Source organism: Poecilia reticulata, chromosome 6, assembly GCF_904066995.2.
Source record: "Poecilia reticulata chromosome 6, P_reticulata-male-v2, whole genome shotgun sequence".
Classification (NCBI taxonomy): Eukaryota; Metazoa; Chordata; class Actinopteri; order Cyprinodontiformes; family Poeciliidae; genus Poecilia; species Poecilia reticulata.
Genome location: NC_088835.1, coordinates 31894602 through 31918475, shown reverse-complemented (window position 1 = coordinate 31918475; position 23874 = coordinate 31894602). Strand labels below are relative to the sequence as shown.

The following is a 23874-nucleotide window of genomic DNA, read 5'->3' as shown; positions in this document are numbered from 1 at the left end:
AATCATCCAAGCTGATTAGCAGCTGCTAACGCATGTAAACGCTCTGCGTCGCTACAGTTACAGTCAAAAATTAACACAATAATTGTGATTATTTAGTCATAGCAAAAAAAAATAGGGTTCATTTTTCTAAATCACCGTGTTAATAATTCATTTATTAATGTCACAGTTTCAGTCCAAATATTTAGTTTACAAACTAAATATTAATCTCACAGCTAATATTCAAATTCACCTGCTGGTAACCAGAAGTGGACTATCAAAATAAAAGCTGCGTTTTACAAACCTTTATAGAAACTCATCCAGTGTGCGTCACTGATTGGATTACACAAATATATTCATGAGCTACAAAGATGATCTTATTGATCATCAGATATTAATGTTAAACTGTGGAGACATTCTGTCTGCATTGATCAGGATTTACTCACCTCAGCATGCTAAATGCTTGGAACATCCAACTCTGATGCCAGAGAACCACGAGCTTCACACAGCATTTAACATTCAGACCAAGATGGTAAACAATAATAATTACTTTGTCATCAGCTTTCCACACACTTCATCCAATGAACACCTGTTGGATTAAATAAACCCTGTTGGATTAAATAAACGCTGTTGGATTAAATAAACGCTGTTGGATTAAATAAACGCTGTTGGATTAAATAAACGCTGTTGGATTAAATAAACGCTGTTGGATTAAATAAAAACTCTTGGATTAAATAAACACAGTTGGATTAAATAAAAACTCTTGGATTAAATAAACAGTTGGATTAAATAAAAACTCTTGGATTAAATAAAAACTCTTGGATTAAATAAACACTTTTGGATTAAATAAACACAGTTGGATTAAATAAAAACTCTTGGATTAAATAAACACTTTTGGATTAAATAAACACAGTTGGATTAAATAAAAACTTGTGGATTAAATAAACAGTTGGATTAAATAAAAACTCTTGGATTAAATAAACACTTTTGGATTAAATAAAAACTCTTGGATTAAATAAAAACTCTTGGATTAAATAAACACAGTTGGATTAAATAAACCCTGTCTCGTCTCATGCACATTTCATCCACACAGCAGGAAAAGTTCATTTTTTCATCCAGATGAAATGATGATTTTGTTCCTCTCTCTTTCTGTGATGAAGAATTTTAAATAATGTTTGATTGATTCCAGCATTTCTCTGCTTCAGACACCATGTAATATTCTCTGTAATGCCAGTTTTCATATTGTTTCTTCTGAAATCCGTGTCCCAGCCAGCATCGTCACAACCAGAACCAGAACCAGAACCAGGCCTCCAGGTCCAGTGGAGTTTGTCCGTGGTTTTCCTCTCCCTCATGTTTGTCTCTCTGTCGTCAGTTTGAGGCTCGTGTGCATGAGGGCTCCCGAGGCGTCGTGGTCAACCTGACGGTGGACGACCGGGACGACCCGGCCACGGCCGCGTGGCGAGCCCTGTACTCCATCATCAGCGGAGACCCCAAGCAGAGCTTCGAGGTCCAAACCAACCCAGACAACAACGAAGGAATGCTGTCAGTGGTCCAGGTGAGACGACTCCAGTGTCTCTGAACTCACGGCTAACAACCAAACCTCATCGTTTAAACCTCGTCGTTCTTCGTCGCTCCTCCTCTTCAGCCTCTGGACTACGAGACCACGGCGTTCCACACGCTTCTCATCAGGGTGGAGAACGAGGACCCTTTAGTTCCCGACGTTGGCTACGGTCCCAGCTCCACGGCAACCGTCCACGTCACAGTGGAGGACATCAATGAGGGACCCGTCTTCTTCCCGGACCCCCTGCTGGTCACCAGGATGGAGAACGTCCCAGTGGGCAGCTTCGTGGCGTCACTCAACGCCTCAGACCCAGACATACTGGAGGTTCAGAGCATCAGGTAAGATCCGCCTCTTCAAACAGGAAGCAACCAGCTAGAGCTCTGAACGGACCAGTTTCACTCACCTCTGACCCCTGACCTGGTCTGACCCCTGACCTGGTCTGACCCCTGACCTGGTCTGATACATCGCAGCTTTACTCACCTCTGACCCCTGACCTGGTCTGACCCCTGACCTGGTCTGACCCCTGACCTGGTCGGCTACATCACAGCTTTACTCACCTCTGACCCCTGACCTGGTCTGACCCCTGACCTGGTCGGCTGCATCACGGCTTTAAAGTGAAACATCTCATTCTGCAGGCTCAGCAGCAGACAGAATGGTTCCTGCACTTTGAGTTCAGGTAAAGATGAGCAACACGTGTTTGGTGCCTAAATGGGGATGATCTCCTGATCCTCTCATTTTCTGCTGGATTTATGGAATCTGCATGATTTGTTGAAGGGATTTGAATTTGCTTTAAATTTTATTTTAATAAGAGTTGTGTTCACATTGTTGGCACAAAGTGGAGCCCGTTCCCAGCGGGCCGCCTCTCGACCCGCTGAGCATGCAGAGCTGAACCTGCAGCCCAAAGCAGGTCGCTGCGGTTCTGGTGGATGGATGGATGGAGTCAGCTGGTCTGAGTCCGAGGAAACGGTTCTGAAGTCAGAGGAGGGCGAGGATCTTATGGACGGACGGACGGATGGATGGACGGGTTTCCCTGTTACTCTGTGTTTGGGAACACCAGAGATGTTACCTGGAGTCGGTTCTCTTGTTGCCCTTTTTATTTATTGGCAGGTAAAACAACGTGAGCCACAGGTACTAGAGAGTCTCAGCTAAAGTATTTCATCTTTTTACTCCATGTATTTGTCTGATTCACCTGTCTGCTGTTGCATCTGCGGTTTGTGTGGCTGAAGCCGATCGTCACAGGAAGGTCTCAGAGTTTCGCAGCTCATTAACTTTAACTGGGTTACAGAAGCAGCTCTCATTTCAAACGTCACCTTCATCACTACAGGAGGCCATTAGATGCTCTGTGAGCTACAATAACATCTTTGTGCTTCTGTGCCGGTCGGCCTCTTAGCATGTGTACTTACACAGCACTTCCACTCTACAAGATGAGAAACTAATGACCTCCTTCATTGGCTTTCAGACCGACTTCATGTTCACTTTGTGAAGCTCGTCTCTGTTTCAGACTTGGGCCTGAAAATGCAAACAGGGACCATATAAACCATGGAGAACTGAAGAGCCATCAAAGGCTGTTTTTGCTCCCACTGCTTCAAACGCTAATAAAATAAAATCTCTGCTCCAATAAAAGAGCCGTTGCTATTTCACAGCAACGGCTTCAGCAGTCCTGATGTTTCCTGATGTTTCCTGATGTTTCCTGAGCAGCTGGAACAAACTAACATTTCCCAAAGAAAGCTAAACAAACACTACATTTATAAACGATTAATGAATAAAAATAGTTTCTAAACTGTGTGATCAGCTGCTTACTTTAACTGAGCCAGAGCTGCTGTCAGGTTAGACGTGTGAAAACGAACAGCAGGATGAATAATCATCTCTTCCTCAGTGGTGAACACACTGCTGCTAATGCGCTAACATTAGCACATTAGCTCATTCTCTGTTTAGCTTTGTGAACTTTGAAAACATTTACCATATTTAGCTTCCTCTAAATTGATTTTTCCTGATTCATTATAATTAATCTACTTTCTGTTTTTTGTAAACTTCCAGTTAAGTGAAATTCAACGTCTGTCGTTTATGTGCATGCTCTTATTTTGAAGTGGTGAGGACCGATCCGTTTCCTTCTCCCCTGTGATGCTGTCAGCAGACCATGTTCATCCTGTACCCAGAATGCATTGCTCTCTTTCCACAGTAAACGGTTTAGGTTTGTTGATCAGGCTGAACAGAAGCAAATATATTTAAAACAATATTTCCCATAACTGCAGGTGCAATCTTTGCCTCAAGGCCTGATTTAAATTGTGTTTATAGAAAATTCCTTGAATAAATAAGTGTGAGCTGGATTCAACCACGTAATTTTTCTAATTTTGGAAAAGTAATGGTTGGCATGACAACACTGCTGATGAGCTGCGTTTAATTTTTCTATTAAAAGCAGAAGCAGCAGAAAAGCCGTCAGATGACAGGAAGCTTTGCGGCCAATCAGAAACCAGCAGTTTGGCTCCTTGTTGTTTTTCTGCTCCACATGATGAACTGCTGAAGAGCCACTTTGTTCCAAACCAAAGTGTGAAACTTTCCTGTCTGACGGTTTATTAGGGGGGAAATAAAGACCTTCTGCAGCTTTGGAGCAGCAGTGATTGTAGGGGAAAGTTGTCCTTAACAAAAATGTCAGACAGTTTTAGTTTTGCTCTCGTTCGCAGCTTGTTATCGGCTCGGCCTCCAGCCGCTGACAGCCTGCTGCTCCCTCACACTTTCACTGTTAAAGCTGTTTTTATTACAACACATTATGAAGGACGTCACAAGGATTTAAGTGCTGCTCTGATCCTCAGACTCTGTTTTAATGTTTCCTGGTTTTCTGAATTATCATAAGAACCTAAAAGCCTCTTGTAAAGCTCTTTATGAATAATTCTGTGTTTTCATATCAGATCATGTTCTCCATTTACATAAATGATTATCTCAGGTTTGAGATTAATTTCCAATGTTCTTTATTTTATTAATGATGTGGGTTTTATAACATGAGCCTGAGGAGAAGTGCAGACAGAAATGAGCCTGTGTGGCTAAATGTTTACCTGCCAGGCTAATTAATGCGGCTGGCCCTTTAAATAAATCATTAAAGATTAACGATCTGGACACACAGAGGAGTCATGTAAAGTACGTGAAGCAGCCTGGTTCTGCAGGTTTTATGTGACACCCGTCGCCATAGCGATCCAACATCTGATCCTCCATCAAACACGACAAACAATTTAAAGATCTGAAAAATAAAAAAACATTTTGTTTCTGTTAAAAGCCTCCTAACTTCCAGGTGTTCTTGTCTTTTCTTCACAATATATGAAAATACATTTGTTGTCTGTTGTTCCTCATCCTGGTGTTTTGCAATAAAATAAAAAACTTTAATATAAATTAAAATAAAAACACGTTTCACTTCATTTATTGAAATCACTGCATGAAAAGTCATTTCAACATGAAGCCGTTCAAAGACCTTAGAAAGCAACACGAGCTGATCGATCCAGAAGGATTCCCACAAAGCCTGAAGTCAAACATGGCGGTGGCAGTATCATGGTCAGGGATTCATTAAGTGAGGAAGATTTTCTGCTCTGGCAACAGGAAGTTCATCTACGTCCAACGAGAAAAACAACTGTGGTCTAGTCAAAGTCTGGACCTAAATGTGATTGATTTGATGGAGAATCGTCCAAAGTGTCTGAATCACAGAGTCGGTCAGCAGGTGTGATGACTGCTCCACCCAGACCTGATGAGTTCTGGGATTTATTCTCTTCACAGATTAAATTAAAGTCATGAAAACAGTTTTTCTGCTCAGGTGTTTGTGGTTTTATCATTTATGTGAAATATTTCATTGAGAGAAAACAGCTGATGCTCACCCATCAGAGCTCTGCATCACAGCGTGTCGGACATCCAAATGGTGCAGAAACATGAAAACATTCCCTGATAGTTCCAGGATGTCCAGACAGAAACAAACTCACTGTTTTCATTTCTCAGGTTGTTGTGAGGAATAATGGCTGCAGTGACCAGGTGAGCCGTGTGGCGCCTGCAGCTGCTGGAGTTTTTAAATCTGTTTGCGCTCCGTCTCCTTCAGATGGGATTAAAGCTCCAGAGGAGACGGGAAGGAAAGACGTTTTCATGCTGCTTTAGCAGAATTTCAGCGTAGCTGGTGGTAAATTCACCACTTGACCCTCAGGATCTCAGCTCTGTTCCAATTATTCGAGTGACGCTTTGAGCTCAGAAATGCTGGGATTTTATTCATGTTCCCACAGAACTGGGAAATGACTAATCAAGGGTCAGGGTGCTACGGTGGATTGGGAAAGTATTTACACCCCTTGGACCTTTCTATGTTTTAAGCTACAGTTGTTATGGGTACATTGGTGAGAGAATCCAAGTTTTCATTGATTTTACAATCGATTTTGACACCATTAATCACAATGTAAAGTCAGGAAGCACAATGGTTTCAGGATAAAGGAAATGACTGAGACATGTTGGGCAGTTTCTCTTCAGCATGTTTGAAAATCCTTGTGGTCAGAAGTCAGTCAGGCCCCAGAATATTCAGAATACGGCAGTAAAGATGGCCGCGCGGCGCTCCGTTTACAGCAGTAAAGATGGCCGCGCGGCGCTCCGTTTACAGCAGTAAAGATGGCTGCCCAGCGCTCCGTTTACGGCAGTAAAGATGGCCGCCCAGCGCTCCGTTTACAGCAGTAAAGATGGCCGCGCGGCGCTCCGTTTACAGCAGTAAAGATGGCCGCCCGGCGCTCCGTTTACGGTAGTAAAGATGGCCGCCCGGCGCTCCGTTTACGGCAGTGAAGATGGCCGCCCAGCGCTCCGTTTACGGCAGTAAAGATGACCGCCCGGCGCTCCGTTTACGGCATTAAAGATGGCCGCCTGGCGCTCCGTTTACGGCAGTAAAGATGGGCGCTCGGCGCTCCGTTTACAGCAGTAAAGATGGCCGCCCGGCACTCCGTTTAAGGCAGTAAAGATGGCCGCCCGGCGTTCCATTTACGGCAGTAAAGATGGCCGCCCGGCACTCCGTTTAAGGCAGTAAAGATGGCCGCCCGGCGTTCCATTTACGGCAGTAAAGATGGCCGCCCGGCACTCCGTTTAAGGCAGTAAAGATGGCCGCCCGGCGTTCCATTTACGGCAGTAAAGATGGCCGCCCTGCTTCTTCTGCTGCTGAATTTTGACGCATGTCTCACGTTGATGTAAAGTCGGGTAAAATGCGACATGGGCGTTCAGACTGCAGACTCTTTGGAAACTTTGGGATACGTCGTTCCTCTCTGCGTTTAAACCAAACGTCATGACGTTACTGCAGCTGGACGGTTTCACTGAACTGTGAAGGATTCATGAAAACAAACGTCTTGGAACCTCGTGACGTCGCATCGACAGTCCGACTTCATTCCGTCCTCGTCGGGCTCTTCAGTGTGTGGATGGATGTCTGTGCTGTTGGTCTCTCTGTCGCCCCCTGGTGGGCTGGAGGCCTGTCTCGGTGTTTCACCTGCATGAAACATTTAAGGCAGGTCAAGATTTCATGAGCTGTGACTGGAAAACTGTCCTACATTCATTCACCAACTGTAGCTTCTATGATGGGACCAATAATGTGCTTCAATAATAATCCATAATCTGGTGTTCAAGGCAGAGAAAGTGGAGTGAAGTTTTTAATTTGTCTTATTTATCCGGCAGAGAAAATCTCTTTTTAAGAACCTCTTCAGCTCTCTCCATTAAACTGACCCCAGATTGTTACGTCTGTCATAATATCCAGTCACTTAATTATTGCAGCAGAAATGAGCAGTTTTAATCCGGCTCAGTATTTAGGCCAAACCATCGAGCTTTGAGGGATTTGTCTCATTTCTGTGAAGGAGTCCTGAGTCCTCTTCACGGCTGCAGTTCAGCAGAACGCTTTGAATGAAAGCTGAGACAGACAGCCGCCTCTCACAGTGACACTTTAAAGGGAAACACTTTGGAAACTTTTTCAGTGTTTGTTTTTCTTTTAGTCACCCAGCAGAGGAGAAAACTGCTGAGTCAGGAAGTTTATTCTGACGGTTGCTAAATTCTCCTAATCCAGCCTTAAACTCATCCAGCTGCCGCAGAGAGACGAGCAAATACAGTCATTAGGAAAGTTTGGCTAATCTAATTAGCTCTCATTTTCACTGACACCACTATCACTTTACAAATGACTGTTTACACTGAAATAATTGATGCCTGATGGGAAATGGAGCCACAAAGTGCAGGACGTCAGCTGCAGTGGCCAGCGCTCTCCAGACTAATTAATCACAGCAGAAACAAGAAAACTGTGATTTTAACGGATGACTCCATTTAAAAATACTTGATTTACTCCAGAGTGGGAGAGATGAGCCTGTCCTGGTTGGATAGATGGAGGTTAAAGGTTAATAACTCGTCACCTGTTGACGGTGATGCTGTGGGCAGGAAGGAGCTCCTGTAGCAGTCAGTATCACAACGAATCTGAACAGGCCTCTGACTGTTGCTGTATGCTCATGCTAACATGCTAGCAGCTCAGACGGTGTTCTACAGTAACATGATGATGTCATCAGCTGTTAGCAGCTCTGCTAATCCGCCTCCTTTGCTTTTGCTGTAACTCTGGTCAGACATGTTAGGGGAAGTGACGGTTTGAACTTCCTCCTTCTCCCTCTGCGCCCTGGAAGCCTCTTTTTAAACTCCTCTCTGTGGGGTCAAAGTTTACGTTTATTTAATTGATGTAAAAACAATTAAAATATGATCCAGCACCAGGCGGCGCTATTCGACAGCCTTTTCCAGTTTCCTGTGAGAGGAAGGGGGCAGCGATGGTGACCCAGAGAGTTTAGGTAGAAAATGTTTTATTCTTGGTTTCATCAAACATCCTGACATCAGTTTTGCAGCCGCCCAACATGGCCGCGCTGAGCTGTCATCCGGTCCAGATGAGCCGTAAACATGACGAGTCTTTAACTGCAGAGAACTTCCAGCAGCTCCGGCATGAATCCCTCAGCAGCTTCCTGTCTGCCTGGACAACTCGCTCCGTCCTGATCCAGGTGGGCGGCAGCTGAAAAACACCTGCAAGGTCAGAGGTTTGATTATGCATCAAATTTAAATCATGAAAAGCTTTGGCAATACTGGACTGTATTTATCTGGTATCGGATCAGTACCAAACGGTCCAGAATCTTACATCAGTTCCTGTAGGAAAAGCAAAAAGTTTCCCAAATGAACCTGGTTAGCTAACTTCTTCATCGTCAAGGAGGGCTGGGAGCACACTACCGCCACCTTCTGGAGGAAATGACCACATTTATACGATTATAATTAATGTTAAAAACATATTTTCCTCTGACAGCAACACGTTTCCACAGAATCAGAACCGCTGAGGAGAGACGAGCGTCTTTATTGGCTGTGGCAGCTTTGGTCGGCTTCTGGTTGTCCAGATGAATAACCTGGTTTAGGGAAAGTAATCGGCCATCAGGCTGAGTTCTGCCTTCCAGCGAACTTTACCCTGTTTCAGCAGAGGGAGGGAGGCCGGCTGCGCTGCCGGCGCCGTTCTGCCTGCAGGCCTGGAATATCCCGGCGTATAAAACCAAACCGGGTCAGGACTCTGTGCTGCACACTGCCGCCAGCTGGTCTCACCCTCAAGGGAAGTTTATCTGAAGATCCTCAAGAGGATGCTTTTATTTTGAAAAATGTTCACCTGAACTACAGATTCTATAAAACACAACTCCAGATTTATAAGAAGTTTATCGTCTTAGATCACATGTGGACTGAATTAATCTGTAGTCATGGTGACAACGACCCATTTGCATGAAATGACTGTTTTTAGTAACTCTGTTATCTTAGTGGTGAAATATTTAGTTTCAGTTATTTTTTATGTTTTGTGAATTAAAAGTTGGGTTTGGTCAGAGGCCTGGATGATGGTTGTGTACTGCTGTGGGACACCAGAGAGCAGGACGAATCCCAGAACTGTTTTCATGTCATTTCATTCGACCAGCTGATGTTTGGGACTAAATCGAAACATTTTCTCTGCTCTTGGTGGACGTGAGGCGTCGCTGCTGACCGGATGAGATCAGGTGCTTTATGTAGAACCACACACAGAAACTACTGCTGTTCTACCTGCTGGTGTCAGATACGCGTTTCAGCCGTCAGATTAAGAAAAGCATTAAAAACCTTTGAACTGCTTAAAGTGAGAGCTCAACACTGAGGAGCGCTGCAGCAACAGAAGCTAATTAATCTTTGATCTGACGCTCAATTCAGGTTATTTATGTAGAAAAAGTGATATTTCTGTGAAAAACAGTGGATGTTTGACTGCAGTGGCTCATCGTTAATCAGGCTGAGGGGACGATGGTCAGAACGAAGCGTTCATGCAGTGGTCTGCTGCTAATCAGTCGAAATAAAACTGTTTAAAACCCACAACAAAAAACGGCAGCATGAGAAAATAACAACAACAATCCACACATTTTACCTCCGTTTGGTTTGGTCAGCTGAATTAGATTCTTGTTTTTGTCACAGAAGCATTTTAATCTCTTAAACTTCTTGTTTCTTCCGGCTCCGTTTGACTCAAACATCGTTCCTGATTTCAGGTTTTAATATTTGGTCAGATGTTCTCTGCATGCATCGTCATCATCAACGCTCTTCCCTCCACATGCAGCCATTCATATAACTCAATGTTTAAGATGTTCTGGTCTGACTGCAGTGAAAACGTTTTAAAATAAAACGTTGGGCCTCCACCTGCTACCTGAAACATTTCCACGCTGAACCTTTTCGCTCCGTTCAGCTTGATGGGAATCCAGATCAGTTCAGCTCCAGATTATTTCAATAATCCCAAAGAGAAATTAAATATCAGAGTAAAATAATCTAGTTAGTTTAAAGAGCCGCTGTGGATCCTGGGTAGATACTTCATTGAATCTGAGTTTATGTATTTACTGAAATCAGACGAAGCTTTTCCTGTTTGAAGTCAGGATTAATAAAATCATTTCTGTTTCTCCATGTCAGGTTAATCAGTTCAGACGTTTTCCAACATTTCTTCAGTATTTTGAGGTTTAATAAATGTTTTGGGGGTTGAATAAACGGACAGTCTGATGATTAGACATGCTAACATGCTAACAGCTCCTTATTTGGGCAGAAGAGTAGCATGTCCGGGATGCTGATCCACCTCCTTTGCTTTTGTTGCTCCTCTTGAAATGTCAGAAAGTCGAGCAGAGAAACGTTGAAGAAACGTTTTGAATTCCTCCTCCTCGTTCTGGGGTCAAAGTTCAGCTGTTATCTGAGCTCTGGAGACGCTAATCAGCTCCCAGCTGCAAAAACAACACCTTGTTGCCACGGTTACGCATCAAAGCAACAGCCTGAAAAGAGAAAAGAGCAAAATTCCGTCCAAAACCAGAGGGAGCAAAGTTTATAAAGGAACGGATCAGAACCAGCCGGTCAGAACCAGCGGATCAGAACCAGCCGGTCAGAACCAGCGGATCAGAACCAACAAATCAGAACCAGCGGGTCAGAACCAGATCAGAACCAGGTCAGAACCAGCGGGTCAGAATCAGCGGATCAGAACCAGCGGGTCAGAATCAGCGGGTCAGAACCAGCAGGTCAGAACCAGATCAGAACGGGTCAGAACCAGCTCTCTGCCACCAGTCCAGCGATTCTCATCTCCGTCTCTCTGGTTAACGGCTCGTTGTGCAGCAGCAGTGATGAACTTTGCTGAAGAATATTTGTTGGTTCTGAACCCAAACCGCTCCGGTCCTGGTTCCGATGCGGAGAGGCTGATCGGGTTGTTGTGTCGCTGCGGAGGAATCGGGCCGGACAAGGGAGCGAAGGGTTAAGTGTGTGTTTTAGAGACGCTGGAGAGAGTGTAGGCAGCAGCTGCTGTATGAGTAAAGCTGCAGCAGCTTTACTCATACAGCAGCTGCAGCAGCTCCAGCAGCTGCTTTACTCGTGCAGCAGCAGCTGCAGCAGCTTTACTCGTGCACGGTGCCGGATTATAATTAAAACACTCCTAACAGCAGCAGGACGATGTGCTGTGAAGCAGCAGAAAATGTTTCTGCTCCTGTTAGTTACAGGGTCGTTGTTGTTTTCAGTTGATTCAGAGGCTTTTGCTCCTTGTTGTCATAAGGAGGTTTTATAGTCGGTTTGTTGCTCAGGCTGGATGATTTGTCCCGTGTTACTCCCAGTGGTGCCACTGACTGGACGTGTGTCTTTTATACTGACAGAACCAACCGTCTATTTCCGTCCTCCAGTTCAGGCCGCGTCTCTCCATGCTCCACTCTGTTGCTGTTAACTTGAATGTCAGAGTTTTGTTCACGACACGGAGGAGTTTCTGAGCCTCTTTTAGACCTGAACGTCGCAGAAATCAGGCAGGAAAAGGACCAGAGAGATTCCTCCGATCCTGAGTAAACCAAATCTAAACGCTTTATAGTCAGATGTTTAGTTCCAGGTTGAAGAGTTTCCTGCCTTCAGAAGTTGATTCTTCATGGTGTGGATCCATCAGGGTGTTGGAAACGTTCCTCTGAGGTCCAGCTCCATGTCAGCCGTGTTTCCATCAACTTCTATTTATGCACGTTTTGAAGCATCGCATAGGAAAAGTTTGATGGAAACAAAATAACATCTTCATTTCCATATAAACATTTTTACACTGGCTGGAGGTTGAAACAGAGTTAATGTGCTAAAGGGGAATGGAAACAATTTACTGCATAAGCAACGCTCCGTCCACTGTGGGTCTCTGCCTTACCAGAGGCGCTGGGCGTCCATCTTGGAGCGGAAGCGTCTCTGTCTTTCTGAGTTGTGTTCCAGCCTCCACTTCCTGTTCATTACAGACATGCGTAGCATCAACATCTGGGGAGGTTTTGCTCTAAACCAGTTCATAGAAACACGCTAAATTAGCATTTTCCTTCTTTTTGTAGCATTTTAAAAGTTCACTCAAAATCTGCACGACAGCTGGATGTAGGTTTGGACGTCTCCGTTTGGTGGCTCTGCTAAGGCGCAGTGGTGGGGGCGCTCGCTACGTCAGGATTCATGAATGTCATTTATGTTTTCATCTTCTCTTTAGTGCTTTAACTCTTTAGAAAACCTAAAAACCACCTCAAGTGTAAAAACCTTTTGCAAAATTGAGTTTTTCAGATTTTACTGTTTCCATCAACCATTTCTAATTTGATGCTTTAAAATTCAAATCAAAACCCGTTGCTAGAAACCGCTCGTGATCCAGATCCACTTTAACGCAGCTTGTTCTGCTCCGTTACCTGATGGTCCCACTGGGCCTCCGTACCTGCAGTCATTAGCTGATGTGGATTTCCTGCTGATTAAAAGCCTCGTTAGCCGTTTCCTGCTTCCATTTCTCTGGCCTGCCAGACTTTAAGGTGAGCTTCTGTCAGGAAAGCTTTCTAAGAAATTAAAATTCTCCAACATTGCCAGTTATTCTTCTGAGCCTGGTTGTAATTGTCGCCATTTTAATGGAAATGCTTTCCGCCCTCGCTGCGTGTCCACATGCTCCTCTTCTGGGACGCGGAGGCCAACCCGAGTCGCTGTGACGGGAGATGGATGCAACATGTGCCAACTGCTGCCTCCCCTGCATTGCCACGTTCATTTCCCCGGTGCAGGTCTGCTGCACTGCGCTGATACAGACAAGACGTATGACCAGGTGTGACATGGCCAATTTGTACAAATAGCCTCAGGTAATGGTTGGCCAAAAACTGTGGAGCTCAGCGGAGTTTCAACCTGAAATCCAGCCTGAGACGGCTGACTGAGGCGATTGTAGGCAAGCCCAAAGGAATCACTTCTGTTTTAAGTACAGCGGCTTCAGAAGAAAGTTCCCTCTGTTTCTCTGTTTGTGACTCAGAAAGGAGGAAGAAAGACATATTGTGTCAAGTTAGAGGGAACAGAAATGTAGTTGACCTGGTGCTTAGTCAGCAGTCGGCTCAAAGCTTTGGGCTCAGATGTGTTCAAAGTGTCAGGCTGTTTCTGAGCTCCTCTCTTTCCTCTTGTTCAGCTGCATGTCTCTCACTTTCACTTGTTTTACACCTTTTAATTAGTTTCCATGAGCAGCTGCTTCAGCTGGATGGCATGTTTGGAAGAGTGGCTTGATAAAATGGGTTTAAACTGATCCTTCATACTGAAATCATGGATTACGGGTAAAAGGTTCAGTACAATGAAGAAAACCAAAACCAAGTTCTGCAATTTGATGTATTTTATTAGGATTCTCAGGGAATTCTGTTCCTGCAAATGAAAGTTATTTAAATAAAAGGTTGGATCTTTTAAAACCCATATTTTGCCCAAGTCCAACTTGAAAATGAGATCTGGATCCCAACTGGGTTTACCTGGTTAAATAAAGGAAATAAAAAAACATTTTCAGTGTGAGAATATGATGCTGCAATAAAATATTCAGGCACTGCTGCAAAAGCTAGCTTAGCTGCTAGGAGTACGAGTCTAAAGTTAGCTTATATCAGTGTGAACCACAAAGGAGGCGTTAAAACGTAGCCCCGCCCAGTGAGCGCGAAGCCCCGCCCCAGTGAGCGCGTAGCCCCGCCCCAGTGAGAGCATAGCCCCGCCCCAGTGAGCGCGTAGCCCCGCCCCAGTGAGCGCGAAGCCCCGCCCCCAGAAAAACGTTTAACGTCACATTTAAGGCAAAGATGGAGCAAAAGATCAACATTAGCAGGTCGCTATGGAAACGTAAACACAGCAAACACACAGCAGTCACCACGCTCTTACCACTGAGGGAAACTCTGCATCTGTCTAAGCATCCATCCATCATCCATCCATCCATCATCCATCCGTCCATCCATCCATCCGTCCATCCATCCATCCATCCATCCATCATCCATCCATCCATCATTTATCCATCCATCCATCATCCATCCATCCATCATCCATCCATCCATCCATCCATCCGTCCATCCATCCATCCATCATCCATCCATCCATCATCCATCCATCCATCCCATCCATCCATCCATCCATCCATCCATCATCCATCCGTCCATCCATCCATCCATCCATCATTTATCCATCCATCCATCATCCATCCATCCATCATCCATCCATCCATCCATCATCCATCCATCCATCCATCCATCCATCCATCCATCCATCCATCCATCATCACTCACCTGTCCTTCTGGGTCCTTCAGCAAATCATAAACGTCTGAATAATTATTTCACAATAAGCAACAAATTCTAGTTTTAATTGTGACTCTTTACTGAACGTATAAAATAAATCTGCTTTTTAACCGTTTTGTCTGAAATGGATTGATTCTAAAAGAGAGAAACTCTTTTTCAGGGTTGAGCAGCATCTGTTTCTGTGCCTCTGCGTTGTGATTCTAGTTATTTCCAACCAGCAGTTTGAGCACCTGACATGTTTTCACCTCAGAGTTAAACCTGTGTGGTTTCAAAGAGAAGAAAACCATCCTGACAGCTTCCATCATCCACATTCATGTTGATTTCAACCATTTTCTCAGCTTTGCATCGATTTCTGCCGTGAAGATCAAAGTAAAGCCATGGAGGCTCCCAGCATCGCTCCGGCTTTATTCTGTAATCAGAGAAAGTGGAGAAGTTTCCATCAGAACATCTGAATGGATGAAGGAGTGAGTCAGAAACGCCTCGTACCTTCATGAACAGGTGTGAGGAAGTTTACCTGTTCATGAAATAAATCAGCCCCGTGTTGCAGAATGAGTCTGGATCACAACTGGTCTGGTTCAGGTTTATGGGTTCGTCCTGCTCCTGCATCAATGCTGCGTTGGGTGGGAACTACTTCATTACATGAGGAATCTGGAGTGGTCTAGTCCATACATCTGTTTGATTACTTCATCGGGAACAGAGACGTCTCACTGCTCCTCAGCTCGCTCTGCTTTATCTGATTAGATTCTGATATTTTTCATGCAGTTTGTGCTTGAAATGTGAAAACGTTCAAGCAGCATAAAAGCTTCTGCACATATTGAGCTCATCTTATCTGCAGCTGCAGGAACTGATTCCTGAGGGAACCGAATGAAATCCTGCCTACAGACTCACATGAGTTCAGATATCCTGGCAGACCTTTGTTCCGTATTTGAACATATGTGGGCTGCTCTGGTTGGATCTGGATCTTCCGGTGCTAATGTTAGCATGTCAGATCATTTATTAGAAATGTTTCCCAGATAAGCTGCAGCAACTGTTGGGCTGTAAAGATTCGCTCCACAGCAGCGACGGTGAGATGCTAAATGTGGAAACGGAGGAGAGTTTGGTTTCTCAGTTCCAGTCTCGTGTGTTTCTGTCTTATCTCCACTTCTCATCCCTCTGCTTATCTCGCTCTCCCTGCTTTACTTCCTCCTCTCCGTGTTTCTGCATGTGGATGAAGTGCAGCTGCTGCAGCGAAGCGCGACTCGACGCCACCTCGCTGCTTTCAGGGCATCTGCTGATTGATGTTCTCATATCTGCTGCTCACACACGCAGAAACCCACCATTAGCTTCTGCGCCGTGGCTGAGAGTCGGGCTGCAGTCGCGCCAGCATCCTGCTGGCAGGAGAGCGAAGGAAGTGATACAGAAGCAGATGAACAGCGCGGCGACGTGAATCCCACTGAGAGGCGCGACAGGAGGAACAAGAGGCGAGGCGCAGGGTGCTTACTGCCGTCGCATCGCCTCTAATATCCTGTCGCTGCTTTCCAACTTCAGGACTAGTTTCAGTTCACTGAGGAAGACTCTCCCCAGGACTGAGCTTCAGTCTGATGCAGCAGCCGCCAGCGGTGAGGCGTGTTGGTTCAGCTGGTACAACACGTTAATAAGCTACAGTTCTGGGTGTTTATGATTTTCCTGCTGAACTCATTGAAATCACGTAATATTTGTTTTATTAAGTCGAGTTCAGAAATCCTGAATTCATCGAAGAAGAAATGAAATCTGTTCGTAGCCGATTTCATTCCATGTAGCAGTCAGTGTCACAAGGCCTCTGACTGAAGACCGTTTCTGTATGACAGTCTCATGAATATCATAACATCCTAATATTCCACAGCTGTCAGCTAACTCAGCTGATCCACCTCCTTTGCTTGTGCTGCTCCTTCTGAATCTGAGCAGAGGGACGCTGGAGTTGGGATGAGATCTCTGGTCTCCATAGAAACGGTTTGAACTTCCTCCTCCGTCTCTCTGCTCGGAATCCAACTCCTCTGGGATGTGGGGTCAAAGGTCAGCTTTCACTTAGCTTTGAGATGCTAATCTGCTGCTCCCATGTTGTTAAAGCCATACCTTGTTGCCATGGTTACACAAAGTAAAGAAGTAAAAGTAAAATCCTTCCAGTTTGTCCAGAACCAGAGGGAAACAGAAACGATTCCACTGGAAAACGATGAGCTAAAGGCGGCGTGCTGAAACCATGAGAGGCGTTTTCTACGCTAAAAACATCCATCGTCATTTTATTTCCACGTGTAGGAAACTGCAGAGGAGTTGGAGCGTCGGTCCGATGGCCAACAGGAAGTGAAGAGCCGGATGGAGGAAGTCGGCTTACGCTCTGGGAGCTTCGCCTCCGTTCTTATCGCATCAGACAGCCGAGGGAGCTCATGAACACCGGACCAAACTTTTAATTATCGGCTTGTTGTGACGTTGAGTCTGCAGCTGGCTGACGATCACAGACATGCTGGATCATCGGAGCGCCGCTGCAGAAACCCGCTTCAGCTTCCTGTGGGGCTCAGAGGAGCCGCGGCGCCGCCGGGTTCATAACGAGCTTCATCTGGGAAGCAGATCTGCTCTAATCAGATATTTAGACGGGAGACTCAGACCGCAGAGATCTGGAAACTTGACCTACATTTGGTTTGGAAGTGAAGCTCTCAGAGGCTCTGCTCCGTTTTTCACCAGATCGTCTGAGCGTCAGCAAAAAACTTCATCATGTCACCGGAGCAGGAGGAAAACCGAGAGCCGATAATAAACCAATAATTTATGGCAAATCATTTCAGATGAATGGAAACCCATTTCCACCACGGAAGAAAACCCCAGCAGGAAGCTAAAGTTTTGAGTTTTAAAGCCATAATTATGCGATTCAGAGAAGCAGCGTCGCTTTCTGTCTCCTGATTACGACTGTGGAGGTTGAAGTTATGACTCTTATTCTGGAAATTATGGTTTTAAAAACAGAAATGAAAGTAAATGTTTCAGTTCAATCTGCTGGGCTTTCAGAAACTTTTACACTAATTTGTTTCTTCATAAATAAAACTGAAACGACGAACATCACTGGAGCTCCAGACCAGGAAACATGAACAGATAAGCAGATTTCATAATTTACTAAAACGATTAGTGGAGACATTTCCAATATTTAATATGCTTCAGATGTTTTAAGCAGCTCTGTTTTCATTTATTTGATAATTAACTTATTAAGCCTTGGTAAAACATCAGCCTCTCAGCAGGATGACATGCAGATTTAACACAAATTACAAAATGATCCAATTTCTTGCTCAAATCATAGAAAATCATCATTTTCAAGAGGGTTTGGAGTAACCGTCTAATTCTAGCCCATTAAAGCGACGGCGTCTTCCAGAACAGACCCAGTCGGGACGGGTGGCTGTATTCGGGTTTGGATCCTGTAACGAGCCAGCCGCCCTGAGGGGACGGCTTCAGCCGGTCAGCTGGAAGCATCTTGTTCATCTCCTGAATGAAGTAAAAGCGGGCAGGATGCTGATGTTTGCTGGTTTTTCCAGGTTTAAATTGGATTTGCCGTTGAATGTGTCCAGGTGATAAAAAACTGACTCATTTGTTTCGGCCTCCGCTGCTTTTGCAGATAAACACGTTGAACCAGATATGAAAATTCTTAATGGCTTTTTAATGTCTTTCTAATTTGCACTTTAACGCGTTCTAATGGACTGCTGTTGTGTTTGCAGAGACGGGGGATCGGTCTGCTCACGTTCAGGCAGGACTGGGTGTCTGCAGGAAGGGCCAGGGTTTCACCTGATGAGCAGGTGTTTGGGTTCACGGCTGGTTAAACGTTTTAACAGCCACTTTTCATGTTGGGAAGGAATGTAATGATCTGATATGAATTTACTACAGGCTGGATTTGATTAGAACACATTCCACTCCTGCAGAACTGAAGCCAATTAAGGTTAAATATGCAGCAATTATTCTATAAAACCTCATAAACCTCATGCTAAGCTAACCAGTCGCTTCTGAAAAGCATCATGGAGAATCAACTGGAAGTGGAACTGATGGCTTGCCGTACTTTTTACTAGCGCTGACACACTAAAGTATTAACTTTGATTAATTAACAACATGTTAAACAATTTTAATGCAATTATACATTGTCTGCCTCCATTTATGTACCCAGATGAAGTCACACGACTGAGTTTGTGAAACGGGAAATATTTAAACGTTTATACATCTTCAGATCTATTAAAATAAAATTCATTTTATGGCTTCAAAGAAAGTGAATAAACATCCTCATCCCTAAAATATTTAGACAGCTCTCCAGTTTTATGTCAGTTTAACTGCCGCTGCGTAAATAACCAGCTTGTCGACGGCGTTATTGGCATCATGCAAAGATCTGCCGAGATGTTCCAGATGACGGGACCCGGAGATGACGGGACCCGGAGATGATGGGACCCCGGAGATGACGGGACCCCGGAGATGACGGGACCCCGGAGATGACGGGACCCGGAGATGATGGGACCCCGGAGATGACGGGACCCCGGAGATGACGGGACCCGGAGATGATGGGACCCCGGAGATGACGGGACCCCGGAGATGACGGGACCCGGAGATGACGGGACCCCGGAGATGACGGGACCCCGGAGATGATGGGACCCGGAGATGACGGGACCCCGGAGATGACGGGACCCCGGAGATGACGGGACCCGGAGATGATGGGACCCCGGAGATGACGGGACCCCGGAGATGACGGGACCCGGAGATGATGGGACCCCGGAGATGATGGGACCCGGAGATGACGGGACCCGGAGATGACGGGACCCGGAGATGACGGGACCCGGAGATGACGGGACCCCGGAGATGACGGGACCCCGGAGATGATGGGACCCGGAGATGACGGGACCCGGAGATGATGGGACGCCGGAGATGACGGGACGCCTCTGATTCATTCAGATGATGAAACCGTCCTGTAACAGTTACGGCTCAATAATGTAGTCAGAGATGAGAAGGAAACATATGGAGGTTAATAAGCTGAGAGCCGCCCTGCTACAGTAAAGATGAAACTCAGATCCTCTGTGTGTGTGAGACTGTGTGTGTGTGTGTGTGTGTGTGTGTGTGTGTGTGTGTGTGTGTGTGTGTGTGTGTGTGTGTGTTTAAAATAGAGCGATGTGGGACAGATAGTGTGATGTTTAACTTGTCGTCATTAACGGTGCATTTAACCTGACTGCATTCCTCTCCTGTTACAGTGAAACATTATTTGCAGGTTAACGGCAGCTATCATGAGAGGAGAGTGTGTGTGTGTGTGTGTGTGTGTGTGTGTGTGTGTGTGTGTGTGTGTGTGTGTGTGTGTGTGTGCGTGCGTGTGTGTGTGTGTGTGAGAGAGAGAGAGCGAGAGGGGGAAGGTGTGAGCAGAGGTTGATTGCGAAGCCATTTCCCAAGGCTTAGTCGAGCTCTGTTAGCTGAAGAGCTCAATTTCAAAGACAATTTCTCCACTGCTGAGCACTTTGGCAAAGAGCAGCTGTATGGAGAAGGAATTATGCAGCCGGGTGTGTGTGTGTGCGTTTGTTTGTAATACCTTGTGGGGACCATTTTCCTGACACGTACTACGTTACGGGGACCCGCTGCTCCTTGTGGGGACCGACGCCTGGTACACTGGGAGAACCCTGCGCTGTTTGTGATGCTAGCTGAGAGCTTTTTTAATCAGCGTGTAGCCGCCATCAGAGCTAACGCTAGCCGTCAACAGGGCTAAAGCTAGCCGCCATTAGAGTTAAAACTAGCCGCCATCAGAGCTAAAACTAGCCGCCATCAGAGCTAAAACTAGCCGCCATCAGAGCTAAAGCTAGCCGCCATCAGAGCTAACGCTAGCCGTCAACAGGGCTAAAGCTAGCCGCCATTAGAGTTAAAACTAGCCGCCATCAGAGCTAAAACTAGCCGCCATCAGAGCTAAAACTAGCCGCCATTAGAGCTAAAGCTAGCCGCCATCAGAGCTAACGCTAGCCGTCAACAGGGCTAAAGCTAGCCGCCATTAGAGTTAAAACTAGCCGCCATCAGAGCTAAAACTAGCCGCCAACAGAGCTAAAACTAGCCGCCATTAGAGCTAAAGCTAGCCGCCATCAGAGCTAACGCTAGCCGTCAACAGGGCTAAAGCTAGCCGCCATTAGAGTTAAAACTAGCCGCCATCAGAGCTAAAACTAGCCGCCATTAGAGCTAAAGCTAGCCGCCATCAGAGCTAACGCTAGCCGCCATTAGAGCTAAAACTAGCCGCCATCAGAGCTTAAGCTAGAGGCGATCAGAGCTAAAGCTAGCCGTTATTAGAGCTAAAACCAGCCGCGATCAGAGACATTGTCTCTGTGTTGAAACATTTCCAGCTAACCTTCCACCAGTTTTCTTCCTTCCTCGTTGTTCATCTGGAACGTGGTGAATGTTTCTGGTGTTGATTTGTCGATCAGTAATTGAAACAGTTTGGAAATAAAACCACCTGATCACGTTTATCAGCTCAAACCCAGAGCAGATGTATAATGATAATTGATGTATAATTAAGCATAAAAATCTAATAAAAGTGTTTTTTTAGGAATGCATTGGTTATCAGAGCTTTACTTATCCTCTGGTTTTTATTATGGCCTTGTTTACATGACAGAAGCTTATTTACACCCGCTCAGTTTTAATTATACGAAGTAAACAATTCGAGGATTAATCTATTTTTATTGTTGAACTTTAATTATAAATTTATATAAAACAAATGCAGTCGCTTCAGAACCCGTTTTATTTGACTCAACTCTTATTTTTAATTATATTTTTGAAGCAGTTGTAAACTATTTTCTCTATCAGGTTTTCTTGCCTCAGCTGCTATTTGTGCTTCTGCTCACTAATATGAACTAAAAGTGAACCTCTTGCTGCTGTTCCAGTCACATTGTTTCTGTCCTCCTAACCCTTTTGCAGATATGCGGTTCTGAGCGACCCGGCGGCTTGGCTGAGTGTGAACCCGGTCAGAGGAACCGTCAACACCTCGGCCTCTCTGGACCGGGAGTCTCCGTATGTCCAGGCGAATAAATACACGGCTCTGTTCGTCGCCACAGACAACGGTGAGTCCCTCCTTTCAGCGCGGCGACAGGAAGTCGAGTCTGAAGCAAAATAGACGACAGGAAATGGGTCCTAACGACGTGCTGTGGTTAACATACTGACCCAGAAACTCACCGTCCCTTTAATACCAGGCTAAAAAACAGAAACATGTGGATATTTTATTAAATCTCTTATTTCTTTTGAAAGTTTTACGGTGGTAATAAAGTTGTTTTTATTTGTATCATCCAGTCAGACGTTTCTGTTTTTCCTGCAAACAGAACCAAACGTTAAACGCTGTGAAAAAATGTGAACCACAAATTTCAGCTGTTTCTGCTTTATTTTCTAAGATCTTTAAGAAACGCTTGATTCCAGACAAACAGAGACTAAATACCCGAAATGCAGAGGAAGCATTGGTCACTGAAGGTTTTATCAGAACTTTAAACTGGACCAGATTAGTTGGGTTTTTCACGTCCCGGTTCTGATCCATCTCACAAGTAACTTTCAGCGAGATGTTGGAGCTCGTTTTAAGTTAATAATGTCTTAATATTGATGAGAAAATTAGCATTTTTTTTTATTGCCAAAGGAAAATATGTCTTGTAATAAGTGAAATAATCAAGCTCCTTTGTCTTTGCTGAAAAGTTACTTGTAAGTTAATTTTGTCGTATTTTAAGTGCACTAAAATATTTACTGCACAGTGGTGCAGTTGGTAGAGCTGTTGCCTTGCAGCAAGAAGGTTCTGGGTTCGATTCCCGTCCCAGTCTTTCTGCATGGAGTCTCCATGTTCTCCCTGTGCATGGTGGGTTTTCTCCAGGTACTCCGGTTTCCTCCCCACAGTCCAAAAACATGACTGTCAGGTTAATTGGCCTCTCCAAATTGCCCCTAGGTGTGTGTGAGTGTGTGTGTGCATGGTTGTGTGTCCTGTGTGTCTCTGTGTTGCCCTGTGACAGACTGGCGACCTGTCCAGGGTGACCCCGCCTCTCGCCCGAAACGTTAGCTGGAGAGGCACCAGCAACCCTCCCGACCCCACTGATGGACAAGGGTGCAAGAAAATGGATGGATGGATAAAATATTTACACTATAAACTAAACCAAAAATATTTCCTAAGATTTTGTGTTTTTGCAGTGTAGTCGACTTTTCACTGGTTGGTTGGATCAATTCTTTTTCCTCATTTAAAAACTGTTAGTTCGGCTTATATTAGTTTCCACATCACCTGTCTGTCCTCACCTTCGTCCTGCAGTGGCGGCGCGGCGCCCGTTGGTGGCGCTGTGTGTGTCGGCGCTGCCAGAGCCTCGGCGCTCTCTTGCATTTTTAGTTTCTTTCCGTCTCATCATCTCTCCGCCCCGTCAATCCATCTGCTCTGCTGCTCTCAGGAGATCCTGACAGATCCATTAGAGGAACTGAGGGATTCTATTAGCAGGCAGCAGAATAGCGACGCTGTGCAGGGGAATTCGGCAGCCGGAGAAAGATGAGTGCTGAAGGAGGAGTAATGATGGGGCCGGAGGAGGAGGCGGGAGAGGTGGAGGGGTCAGCGCAGGAGGAGAAAGGAAGGGACATGAGACGAGATAACAAGAAGAAGATATAGAGCCAGGAGGACGGCGGCGGAGAGAGGGAAGAAAGACAAATGGAAAGTAGATCCAGCAGAGAGAGGAAGGACAGTCTGATGGTTTTCTTTTTTACACGTAGCCTGATGGATAACCTGAAATTAAGTTCAGATTTATTCAAGAAAGTCACAACTAATGTCATCTGAAAGCATCTTACACAGATCAGTTCATGTCCACTAATGCAGTCAGTCACTGTTTAAAGTCAAAGCAGCTTTTTTTGTTATTTGATTTCATGCTGCGTTTTGCAGATTCACTCTGATTATTATCAACTCATGTTGTCCTGCTGAAGGCTGGAAGAGAGCAATCCAACATGGCAGCAAAATCTGAGGGAATAGTCAAAGTTTAATGTCTGAGAGAAGCGGACGGACAGACAGACAGACAGACAGACAGACAGACAGACAGACAGACAGACAGACAGACAGACAGACAGACAGACAGACAGACAGACAGACAGATGCTGCGGTGAAGTGAGACATGAACCCAACGCGTCCAGAACATCAACCATCAGTGTCACAGCAGGAGCTCAAACTTCTCTCTGTTCATGTTGCACATTTTAAAAGGAGCAGCAGCTTCTGCTTCTACCTGCTGCTCCAGTTCCAGACGCCCAGCGACGCAGCAAAAAGCCTCTCAGTCCTCCAGCTGTGAGCCGAA

At 45.3% G+C, this 23874-nt stretch overlaps 1 protein-coding gene across 1 annotated transcript in view; it reads left to right on the top strand.

Moving 5' to 3' along the window:
• Nucleotides 1-23874, top strand: part of cdh13 (cadherin 13, H-cadherin (heart)) — a 279377-nt gene that overhangs the window by 227428 nt on the left and 28075 nt on the right. The window contains exons 10-12 of the mRNA XM_081608422.1: nucleotides 1349-1531; nucleotides 1622-1875; nucleotides 21503-21645. Coding sequence (XP_081464548.1) covers nucleotides 1349-1531; nucleotides 1622-1875; nucleotides 21503-21645 — 580 coding nt within the window. The remainder of the gene's footprint in view (nucleotides 1-1348; nucleotides 1532-1621; nucleotides 1876-21502; nucleotides 21646-23874) is intronic.